Source organism: Typha latifolia, chromosome 1, assembly GCF_019914945.1.
Source record: "Typha latifolia isolate L0001 chromosome 1, TyphaL0001v2, whole genome shotgun sequence".
NCBI lineage: Eukaryota > Viridiplantae > Streptophyta > Magnoliopsida > Poales > Typhaceae > Typha > Typha latifolia.
The window spans coordinates 1,845,433-1,856,317 of record NC_133086.1 but is presented as its reverse complement, the minus strand read 5'-3'; the positions used below and the strand labels follow the sequence as shown (position 1 = coordinate 1,856,317).

Below are 10,885 nucleotides of genomic sequence, written 5' to 3'. Positions count from 1 at the left end.
TCAAAGCAATTAATAGGAATAAGAGCAAAAGGTCATCTATCCAATCCCAATGTAGTGGTCTATATCTCTAAGATTAAAAGCAGTGGATTTTTTTTTTTTAATTTGTCACCACCATCATATGAGCAAGGGAATAACAACGATACCTCAACCACTTGAGTGATGTGCAACAAAAGTGTGATGCAAAATATTTTGTGACATACCAGAGAGAAACAATACTCCCAATCTCATACCAAACATGAAGTGCATGGCCATGCTGCTTCTTTTTTCAGAAAAAAAAATACAACAGATTAATGTTGATAGGATTGTCAAACATATCATTCACAAGTCCTTTAGATTGAGATGATTATAATTGTCAAACCAAATTGGATTTTGGCATACTTAAGGGGAAATGGGGGGGGTATCATTGTGTAATTGTGATTAGAATTGCATGCCAATAGAATCTTGGCATACATAAGGCTTGGGAATGGGTGTAGGCCAGGAACATCTGAGGCATGATAAGATATTGGTGCTGTAGAACAAAAGAAAGCTGAAAGGCAGGTGAGTGTCACATGGTGGCTGGTAGGCAAGAGGACAGAGTTCAGTATTTCACAAGACAAACATTTCTTTTTGTTTCCTGGCATTCCAGAAAGTGGAAATTGTTATATAGCTACTTAAATTAATGCCCACCCTAACAATACCCAACACTTGTCAGATGCATTGTTGAACTAGATTTTTGATTGGAGTTTTAAGAATTTTTAAGTAAGCCTCCAGTTTTAGGTAGGTGGGATGGGGGTGGGGGGGAGTCTCCAGTCTTTGAAGAGGCAATAAATTCTCCTTGAAGAGTTTGGATAGCTCTTGGTCAGAGTAAATGACCAACAACGCAAATGCTGTAGTTGATGCTATGATGCAAAAGTCTGCCAAGGTAAGTGACCATCGTTAGACAAATGATGCATGTCGTACGTTTGCAACTCATGGATCAAAAGACTCGGACATATAGTACCTTCATCTAGTTGAAATTACATGGCTGATGCAGGGAAAACTAGTTGAAAATGATTGATTAAAAAGAAGTTTAGTCACAGGATACAAACTTCCAAGTCTTCGCTCAGAAGTATACACAGACTGCACGCCGTCGTGGGTATAGTCTTACGATAGATGAAATGGTAATCATGTACTCCATGAGGACACCCATCACTTAGGTAGTAATGCCTTCATCTATTGCATGCCAAAATAGCTGCTCTAGCTCATATACGTTTTACCACATTTGATGCTGTCTACGAAGAAGAAGCTTTATTCGGCCACAGAAATTATCATATGAGGATTTCTCCTTTTTGGTGCCCAATGCCGAAACCAAAATCCATGGATCAAGATGCCTGAAAATACAATATGTTACAGTCATGAGGATCCATATCAACCAAGGGAAAGGAGTTTTCAAATTGAAAGGTAATTGACAAGCTAAATGAAGAATTGAATAGTAAACCATTTATTGCATCAGCATCAAAGTAGCAAAAAATACATCATAAGGAAATCCCAAGGTCGAGAATCTTGTGCCGGATGTATGTCAATGGCCGTGATCGCTAGTGTGATTATTAAGATGGGAGTTTCTGAGAAATGGTTGGGAGTGCATATCTGGCATAGGGTAACCCTGCAAAACAATTAGAAAATGGGAGTTAAAAAAGTGAATGTTTAAGCATGGCTAAGACAGGCCGACATTGATTAATGTTCTTCTATGCATATTTCTTTTTTAGAAAGTTCGAACTCTAGATAACCCATGCCAAGATTTTATTCAAAGTTTTTACAAGCTTCAGCATTGCCCCACCAATAAATTAATAAGAATACACCGCAAAAACATCAAAATACAGGATTTAGTTTGAGCGTGTCTGAGTATAAATTCATCCCCTTGACCAAGTTTCTACCTGACTCAGTTGAGGAGCTCCATGGAATGTCTGTTGATGCATATTGGAAACTGGAGAATCCTGCAGTTTCATGAGATTCTGTCAGATTCCACAGATACAATCCAAACAAAAACAAAAGTGTCAAAAATAGTTGTACTACTTGACTGAATTGATTCATGACATGCAATCCTTCTTGATTTGCATATGATGACACTGGAGCATTCAATGGTGAACTCGTAGGAGATCTGGAATTCCCATCATTGGCAGCCCCTTGATTGTCTCCATTTCCAGACTTAGCATCCTTCCTCCACCTCTTCAAGAAGTATTTTTGTGGCAACTCCTTAATATTTCTAAAATCAAGTACCTTTAGCGCATGACAACATTGGATTCCCATAAACTCAAACTTTTTACAACTACAGACAACAGAACAATCCGTTGATTCAAATCTAACATAGTGTTCTTTAGGTTTCTCTGTGACAACAACTCTATAATTCGATGACGTGTCAACATCACTACAACTGAATAACATACAATCCATGAACATCTCAAACTCTTTACGAAAAATTTCAAACACCACTGGTGTATATATATTAGCAGCTTGCTTCAACATCTTGGATGGAGGTATTCTAGGAAAGCTTTGACTTGCGTGAAAGTCAGCTTGTAGTTCCGCATAACGATGTTCATCCACTAATCTTTCATATTGCTTAAAAAAGGACAAGAGATCTAATTGTGGACTCAAATACTTCTTTAAGACACTACTTAGACTTTCAGATTGTAATGTGCTCTTTATGTCAGCAGAAAATATATGCCGCCCATAAGCCGGAGCCCATTTATCCCTATCCTCAAATAACTTGCATAGCCAATCATTATTTCTAAGATCATACTTCTCTAATATGGTTCTCCATCCTAAAAGGAAATCTTCTTCATCCTCGTAATCATAAACACATCTGCCGAAGTCCTTAGCAAAGGTCTTTGAGCCTTGGAAGACATGATTAAGATGCTTAACAGCATTCTGATAGACATGCCACACACAAAGACGATGGCTGGTGCCTGGCCATGCTGCAGCAATTGCACTACTTACTGCCATAGACTGGTCTGTTAGAACTGTCTTTGGTTGTTTTCCACGCATTGCAATCTTGAAAGTCTCAAACAACCACTTGAATGACTCAATAGATTCATCATAAAGCAAAGCTGCACCAAAGATAATAGTTTGCTTATGATGATTGACACCAAGAAGCGGTGCCAATGGCCTACCATATCCATTTATTTTGTAGGTTGTGTCCAAACAAACCACATCACCAAAGTAGCTGAAGTCAGTTCTAGATTTTGCATCAGCCCAGAAAATATTTGTCAATTTGTCATCCTCATCAACCTGGATGGCATAAAAGAATGAAGGGTTGTCAAGCTGCATGCTCTGTAGGTACTTTAACATGGCTCCTGCATCACCCATTTGCATTACTTTCATACGCTTTGAGCGGAGATGGTTCTTATAATCTGCAGGAAGAAAAGTGACATTTCTAAGGCCACCAGCTTGCCTTACAAGAGAATCATTACTAGATTTTGGTGTTGTTCCTGAATCATCTGACAAATCTGCTTCAGAAGCTTGAAGTTCAGTAACTATCCTTTGGGACCTTAACATGTGAGTTGTTGAAGGGGGCGCTCGCTGATGGTTATGATCTGGTATGAATTCAGTCACGCGGTATTTACCAGCTGATGTAATCTTAATAGTCATTCGTGCCGGACATCCAATTCTTGTTTCTGGTCGTGGCCTTTTGACTTCCTTTGCTCCTTTTTTGTCTTTACGAAAACCTTCTCTTGAGCATACAAAAGTTCTTGATCTAGTAACATTTTCAGAGGATTTATCTGATGAACTTTTCCGGACACTGAAACCAACATGTCCAGCATACCTATTGTAGAACTCGTATGCTTTGTCTTCACTTTCAAATTCCATATCAACTTCAGGCACCAACTTAGCAATTGCAGCATCATCTAGAGGAGCATCAGAATCAATTACTTTTCTCATTTTCCCCTGTTTATACAAACTCTAGAATAGTTCATCAGTTTAGAAAGAAACTGGATAACCAATAATAAAGGACATCATACTAGTAGATATACATGAAGTAGCATAGTTTAGAATTGATTCAAACTAACAGTGAGAATTGTAAACTGAAATTATTTGATGAAATCACTGATATCATTATCAGTGAACTGTAAAATGCAGCACGGTTTAGCAATTATTTGGAACTCATTGTTCATTAATACTCCACAAATTACCTAACAGAAAAAGGAACAATAAAAATTCAAGAATACACCAAAAGTGAAGCTCAAGAAGGCTTGTCATCCTCATCTTCTTCTTTTTTTACTTAGGGGCATGCAAATGATATAGATGTACACATATATGTGTTCCATAGGAAGAAGTACAAGAACCAATTATGATTAATCCCAAGAGTTGTAAGTGGTAGCACTATTAATGGAAATTAGATGTATTCTTCTCTTTATGTTCTCCTACATTCCAAACAGTAAAAGAGTTACATAAGCCAGAAAGAATTATCTTTAACTTTTCCGTTGTTTACCTCACAAAAAGCAAATCGTATAGTCATACTAGTCTGATCTACAGGTGTCATATGCAGCACTAAAAGTTTCTACTATGCTTTAAAGTTTCTATTATATGCACAGCAATATGTCAGGATCTTGAGGTTACTACACCAAATAGCATTGTATCCAAAATGAAACTAAGAAAAAGAAGAGATCCAAAAAGCTAGAAATGCTGATTGACTAAATCATCACATTTGTGAAGGAAAGAACAAGTTTGCGTATTATCTACCTTCGTCCATGCAATTCCACACGCATTGCACAAAGTCCTTGGTCCTTCAGGGCCACGGCGCATATGTGGTGTTGCATTTGAACTGATGCCACAGCGTAAGCATCTGAACAACTAAGAGAAGCGTAAGATATGACAAAGGTGATGTGTAATAATGACATTATAGAGGAAAAGAAGAAAAATCAGTATTAGCTTCTAGTGTACCCCAGGCGTCTAGTAATGCAATAACCAATACCCAGCAAGTATCTTCCTCCCCGATACTTATTTGTTATCTATCTTGTTACAAAAAACGAGGTATATGGAATTAGAGTAAAACTTCTTATTGTGCACAACTACTACCACTATATGTAATATGGGATAGTATATATTGAAAAAGCAATTTCTCCCTCATCCCAAGTTTAAACTTGTTAACTAGTACAGAACTCTTAGAAAAGTCAATAGATCCAACCTATGTCAATTCCCAAAATTGAGAAAAAAAAATAAACAACATAAGCCATCACCAACAGATAGGCTTATCAATTCCCATTTCGATCGGCTCCATTACAGAGTAAAAACCGAAAATACTAAGAAATACTCATGAAAAGCAAGATCGAACTTTTATTCTCCACTCCTAAAGATAGCTACAAACACCAGTCCAAATGCAAAAAGATCGAGATTTTATTCACCTGACAGGACGCTCCAATCCATCGTCGCCGTCGTTATGGTGGACCTCGAGATCCTGTTCTTGCTCGTACTGCATCTGATGGTCGCAGACTCCGTGGACGTCGCCACTCGGCACGGGCACATGCATCATGGGCTTCAATGGCGGCTCCGGTAACGGTAATCCATCACCTAGGGTTTAAGGTCCCTTCTCTTCCTCCACCTATAATCTTTTGACCAAACGACATGAACAAAAGGAAAGGACCTTTAATCGCTAAATTTGGGGTAAAACATCAGCCTCCAGCAATCGTACTGGAAATCGAAATAAAATGCGACAATCCAAACCTTGTGTGATATAATGGCTCCGGTTGGAGCTTAGATTCCTCGAACACCGGAAACTCGATTGAAATTTGGTAGAAAAACCAAGATTTTTAGGGTTTCGAGCTCGTTAGAGGAGGGGGGAGGGGAGGGGGGGGGGGGGGAGAGGGGACGAAGAGCGGCGGAGCGGATCAGCTGCGAGGTCCTAGGTAGGAAAGCCACGAAGAGACTCATTCGACGTCTGACACGCAAGCACTTAGCGTTTCAACTAAGCACTCTTGGACGTACCATGTGTATACATAAGTATATTTGCTGTACGTGTATAGATACTGTTTCTCCGTACCGTAGCAAGTAGTCTTGAGACTCCTTGATAGCTGATACTGCCGATGACTACTACAAAATTACTAATGTATTATATGGAAGATAAATAATTAGTAATAAAGTACATCTGTGATACAAGAGATGATGAGAACCCAAGGTATTAACTATAATATATCTACAACTATTTATTATGGATAATTAATGTAACCTTAGCCTGTCGTTTAGAGAGCTTTCTTAACCTGGGCCAAGTCTTTATTGGGCCGGCCCAGCCCAGCCCATTATGACACTTCATTGAAGCCTATAAAGTGGAAACCAGTGGTGACAGACTGACAGTGGTATGACATTTATTATGACTATTATTATTTTGTTTATTATAATTAATTATATATATATATTAAAATTTAAAATACTCACTAGAGACAAATTTAGAGGATTAAATTTTAGATGATAAAAATATACTAAATCTATTAAATAGATGTATATTTTTATAGTATCTTTATTATTTTAAATCCTCTAATATTTTATGTCTAATAAGTATCTTTAAATTACAAAGAATAAAATGATACAAATAAAATTTATATAGAGTGAAGTGAATTTAAATTTAACAACCCTAGGGTAAATATAAATTTCACTAAATTCTTTCTAAGACTCAATTGCGTTCCGGATCATAATTGTACAACCACATCCTCTGTATCCATGTGGGCATTTAATTGGTATCATTTAATGGAGAACAATAATGCGACCGAAATGCCAACTACCCAATTAACTGCGTATTCAATGGTTTCTTGCAAAGGCAGTTCCTCACATTTAAGTCTCCACCTTCCCATTAATTGAGCACTATCACTGAGACAGCCATGACCAGTCCCAATCCGAGAGTGGAATAGGTCAAAAATAAGATTAAACTCTCAGGTTTTAATACTCAGAAGAAAAAATTTATTTCATATGCTAAATGCCAAAACTTTAAAATTTCAACGCAGCCCAAAAACTTAGTTAGCTATTAAATCCTCACAGACACAAATAATAGTTTGAATTTTGGTCAAGCAGCAATAACTATCTTATACGTAACATGCGAGAGAGGAAGAAGATATATAAGTAGATTTCAGAAATTCTTACGTACGTCCAGAGACTTCCAACAAAGCAAATCAAATCAAGCAAACCAGAACACATGCAAGTATGCATGCGTGCATGCAATAAAGCATTAGCTACAGCAGTTCTTAAAAGCCCTAGAGCCCAACAGGGTATCGATCAATGCAATCGAGCCAGGGCCTCCGGGTCGGCCGGCGAACGCGCTTAACGGCGCGCCACACCGCGCTGTTGCACTTGAAGCCGGAGCCGAATGCGAGCTGCCAGACCCGGTCGCCGCCGCGGACTCGGCCCTTGGCCTCGAGGTAGGCTAGCTCGTACCAGATGCTGCTGCTGGAGGTGTTTCCGAATCGGTGGAGGACGGCGCGGGACGCCTCGAGGTGTTTGTCAGTGAGGTCGAGGTTGCGCTGCAGCTGGTCGAGCACGCCGCGGCTGGCGGCGTGGATGCAGAAGTGCTCGAACGCGAGCTTGTAGTCGGGGATGTACGGCTTCGTGGCGGCGGCGGCGGAGGATGAGGAGGAGGAGGAGGAGGAGGTGGGGGTGGTTTTGGAGGGGAAGAGGTGGCGGTAAAGGAGGGCGGCGAAGAAGAGGAGCTGCTCGGAGAAGGGGAGGACGAGTGGGCCGAGCGTTGTGATGTTGGTCTTCAGTGCGTGGCCGCCGATTTCCATTAGGTCACGGCTGATGGAGAGGCCTTTGATCCTCTGCTCGTCTTCCTCTTGGTAAACGCACCTGATCAAAACATTCTCTTATATAAGTTTATGAATCTTTTTAATTTTTTGTCATGAGTTTTCGAGGGTACACATGCAAATATGAAATTAAGAAAGATCTATAGAAATAAACAAATTTAAAGGGTACTTTTGTTTTAAAAAAAAAAAAAAAACAGAGACCCCCAAAGAAGTAAGTATACCTGAAGCTCCTGTCATCTGCCCCCTTGTGAGTCCTGACAATGTGCTCGAGCCGATACTTGGCTCGCCGGAAATCCCTTCTCCGGTTGGACAATAGCACCGCCGAGCAGCCCATTCTAAAGAAGCAGTTGGGAATAAGCATCGACCTATTCTTCCCGGTATACCACGTAAACGAGACAGCCTCGGTGCTAACCACCACGGCGTAGTTGTTAGGGTTGGCCTGCAGCATATCTCGCGCTAAGTCTATCGCAATTATTCCCGCACTGCATCCCATGCCTCCCAGGTTGTAGCTCAGGATGTTTCCTCTCATCTTGTAGTGGTTCACGATCATGGCGGAGAGGGACGGTGTGGGGTTGAAGAGGCTGCAGTTGACGACGAGGACGCCCACGTCTTTAGGGCGGATGCGGCACTTCTCGAAGAGCTCGTCGAGGGCGGCGAACATGGCGGTGGAGGTCTCCGCGCGGCCATCCTTCATGGTGGCGCAGTTGGAGGGGGAGAAGATGGTTTTCGGGACGTAGGTCTCGTCACCGATGCCGGAGGTCTTGAGGATGCGGGATTGGAAGGCGAGGCTGTCCTCGTCGAACTTGCCAGATTTTCGTGCCTGCTCTATCAGCTCTTCATTTGATACCTACCACGTACGATAGAATAAATTAGTGTAATGTCATCCTAATTAAACTATATATACATATATTAATCTTATTTAAACCTTTATAATGCAATCATTAGAAGAACATTAGAGATTATCAATAATATTTTTTTTCTTTCTGGTTTATCCTCAAATATTCTCTTTGCAAATATTCCCAAATGGAATAGGTGTGACTAGTAGTACTATTCAAATATTCTCATCACGAGGGACATGCTGATGCTCACAAATATTAATCATCGAATCCAAGATAGGATGGCCCAACTAATTTGAATACACCCAAAAGTATAGGTTACGTGGGCTAAACCTTGTGGTTCCTTAAGACGGTGGCTCTTGTTTGTTGAGCGTTTGGAAAGTAGGTGAAGTAATTATGGCTCATTAATAAACCTCTACCAAGGAAAAAAAAAATTTAATGTCCAAAGACAAAATACCTTCCAAGAAGAAGAAGAAGAAAAAACAAAAGATTACCCTTATAATGTGCTCTCCTTTGCTAATCAAAAGATTATCCCTTTTACTTGAGTTCCTAAAAATATCACCACGAAGGATATATAACAGCATGAATCCATTTCAACAACTATATATAGATCTACTCATAAACTTAACCTACAGATCTTGAAACTTAGGTTTCTTCTAACCTCTCTTGTAATATGAATGCTATCATCTACCTTGGAAGACCTCATACTAACTTACACTACCTACCTTCTATCTATATACAGCCATGAAACTAACCCATAGAAACACCAGTGATCACATCTTTTACTAATTTCTCATGCTTAATTTCAAAGTTGGAAATATATAAATGGAGCTTAATATATATATACATATATAAGAGTACCTTTAGATCATCGCTAGGGCGATAACAAGCGAAGTCGATGAGATATATAGGCCTAGGCCTCGACATGAAATAGACCGAGATAGTGAACACGAGCACGCCGAAGAAGGCGAGCACGGTGGCGAGATCATAGCTCGTCTCCTCCCACATCTTCTTCCACAACTCCTCCCTGCTCAAGCTCCCCACCTCGGCGCTGAACACGAGCACGAGCACCGGTATTGTCGCCAAGTATATCGCATGGCTAATGAGGTAGTGGTACCCTAGCTTCACGTACTTGAGATTAACAGATTGAAGGAAGTCCGGTAGCCTGCGCCGAACTCTAACCGAGAAAGTTAGCGAGCCGGCGTCGGGGCCCGAGGCCTCGACGCCGCGGTTAACGATCTCGGTGGAAAGGAGAGTATGCTCCCCGGCCATTTCCTCCTCTTAGCTCTCTTAGAATTTTCTTTTCTTTTCTTTTCTTTTCTTTTCTTTTGTGTGTGTGGGAGTGTGGAGCTAAAGAGGAGGAGGATGAGGAGTGTGTAGTTGAGGAAGAGAGATTTATATAGAGAGGATTAGGGGAGGTGGGTGAGGGATAGTTAATACTTGCACCAAACTTGGATGAGGCATGAAGTCGCCATTGATTGAATGGAAGGCGACCGGGGTTGGACTTTTAAAGTCGTGTCAGGGCTGTCATGCTTATTTGGTTATTTACCGTGGATAACTGTATGGATTGTGTGAAGTTAATTGAAAGGACCAGTCAGAAGATCGTCCGCAGCTCCCGATATACGAGTTTGCTGCGTTGCGTACGTGGAGTTTGTGCTAAGTCCGTTAAAGTTAAAAGAGGCTCGTGTTGTATAAAATACACCCTATATTTTCACGAACTTATAATCAGATGAGTTTCTCCATCTGAGCTACAGGATTGAACAATTTAGAAAATCAGAACAATTGAAATATTCTCATACTGATACCTTTTTTTTGTTAATCTTGGTTGATGGGGATATTTGAATCTAAGAATTGTAGCCAAAGAATGGACCACTAAAATGAATTAAATGCATGGCATATGCTTACCGTAAAATTTTTTTAAGGAAGCTCTTATTCTTAACTTGAAGGTACACATTCAATGAGACGCTGTGATAGATTAATTGAGCTTTTAAGATGGGAGGTGAGGAAGTGAGCAGCTGCACGATTGAGGTTGACCCATGAGAGACTCTGCTCCAGAATTCATCTAAATGCGTAGTATGGACTTAGTATTATGAGGGCGCAAAGAAAGAAGGCAAGTACCAACCCAGAGAATAATAGCCAGCCACTAAGTTATGGTTCATACTAATAGGGGCGGCATATATTTTTATTTGATGGTCTAACTGATGGAGACATTATGTGAAAGCTTGCAGTTTCAACTCCCCTTGATAGCCTCGAAGAAAAAGAAAGATAACAACATTCATAGAGCAATCACAGTCAAGTACAATTTTATCT

At 40.3% G+C, this 10,885-nt stretch overlaps 2 protein-coding genes across 11 annotated transcripts; both read right to left on the bottom strand.

Annotated features, from left to right (window-relative positions):
* Window positions 1-951: 951 nt before the first annotated feature.
* Window positions 952-5,871, bottom strand: LOC140801951 (protein FAR1-RELATED SEQUENCE 5-like). Of its 10 annotated transcripts, none has more exons than XR_012111565.1 (7): window positions 5,677-5,871; window positions 5,358-5,561; window positions 4,696-4,806; window positions 2,032-3,900; window positions 1,893-1,952; window positions 1,457-1,621; window positions 952-1,349 (listed from the first exon to the last, which is right to left on the bottom strand). XR_012111565.1 is itself a non-coding variant. In XM_073157355.1 (7 exons), the coding sequence occupies exons 2-6, from the start codon at window positions 5,483-5,485 to the stop codon at window positions 1,538-1,540; spliced, it is 2,259 nt and encodes a 752-aa protein (XP_073013456.1). In that variant the 5' UTR covers window positions 5,486-5,561; window positions 5,677-5,871; the 3' UTR covers window positions 952-1,349; window positions 1,493-1,537. The 10 variants fall into 10 exon arrangements, 2 of the variants coding, with proteins under 2 accessions (XP_073013456.1, XP_073013471.1); XR_012111557.1 differs by having other exon boundaries at window positions 2,032-3,915; window positions 4,696-4,798; XR_012111560.1 differs by having other exon boundaries at window positions 2,037-3,915; window positions 4,696-4,798.
* Window positions 5,872-7,044: 1,173 nt separating this feature from the next.
* On the bottom strand, window positions 7,045-9,946 carry LOC140797750 (3-ketoacyl-CoA synthase 10). Its single transcript, XM_073151397.1, has 3 exons — window positions 9,437-9,946; window positions 7,961-8,586; window positions 7,045-7,782 (listed from the first exon to the last, which is right to left on the bottom strand). Exons 1-3 carry the CDS (start codon window positions 9,845-9,847, stop codon window positions 7,194-7,196), a joined length of 1,626 nt encoding a protein of 541 aa, XP_073007498.1. The 5' UTR covers window positions 9,848-9,946; the 3' UTR covers window positions 7,045-7,193.
* Window positions 9,947-10,885: the final 939 nt, after the last annotated feature.

What these genes read in the sequence shown, in the direction of transcription:
- LOC140797750 (XM_073151397.1), bottom strand. Translation starts at nt 9,847, where the DNA reads ATGGCCGGGGAGCATACTCTCCTTTCCACCGAGATCGTTAACCGCGGC. An exon ending in GCCCTAGCGATGATCTAAAG is followed by an intron (nt 8,587 to 9,436) that starts GTACTCTTATAT and finishes CGTACGTGGTAG; the next exon opens with GTATCAAATGAAGAGCTGAT. An exon ending in GCAGATGACAGGAGCTTCAG is followed by an intron (nt 7,783 to 7,960) that starts GTATACTTACTT and finishes TGTTTTGATCAG; the next exon opens with GTGCGTTTACCAAGAGGAAG.
- LOC140801951 (XM_073157355.1), bottom strand. Translation starts at nt 5,485, where the DNA reads ATGATGCATGTGCCCGTGCCGAGTGGCGACGTCCACGGAGTCTGCGAC. An exon ending in GGATTGGAGCGTCCTGTCAG is followed by an intron (nt 4,799 to 5,357) that starts GTGAATAAAATC and finishes TTAGTTGTTCAG; the next exon opens with ATGCTTACGCTGTGGCATCA. An exon ending in GAGCTCCTCAACTGAGTCAG is followed by an intron (nt 1,622 to 1,892) that starts GTAGAAACTTGG and finishes ATTGTTTTGCAG; the next exon opens with GGTTACCCTATGCCAGATAT.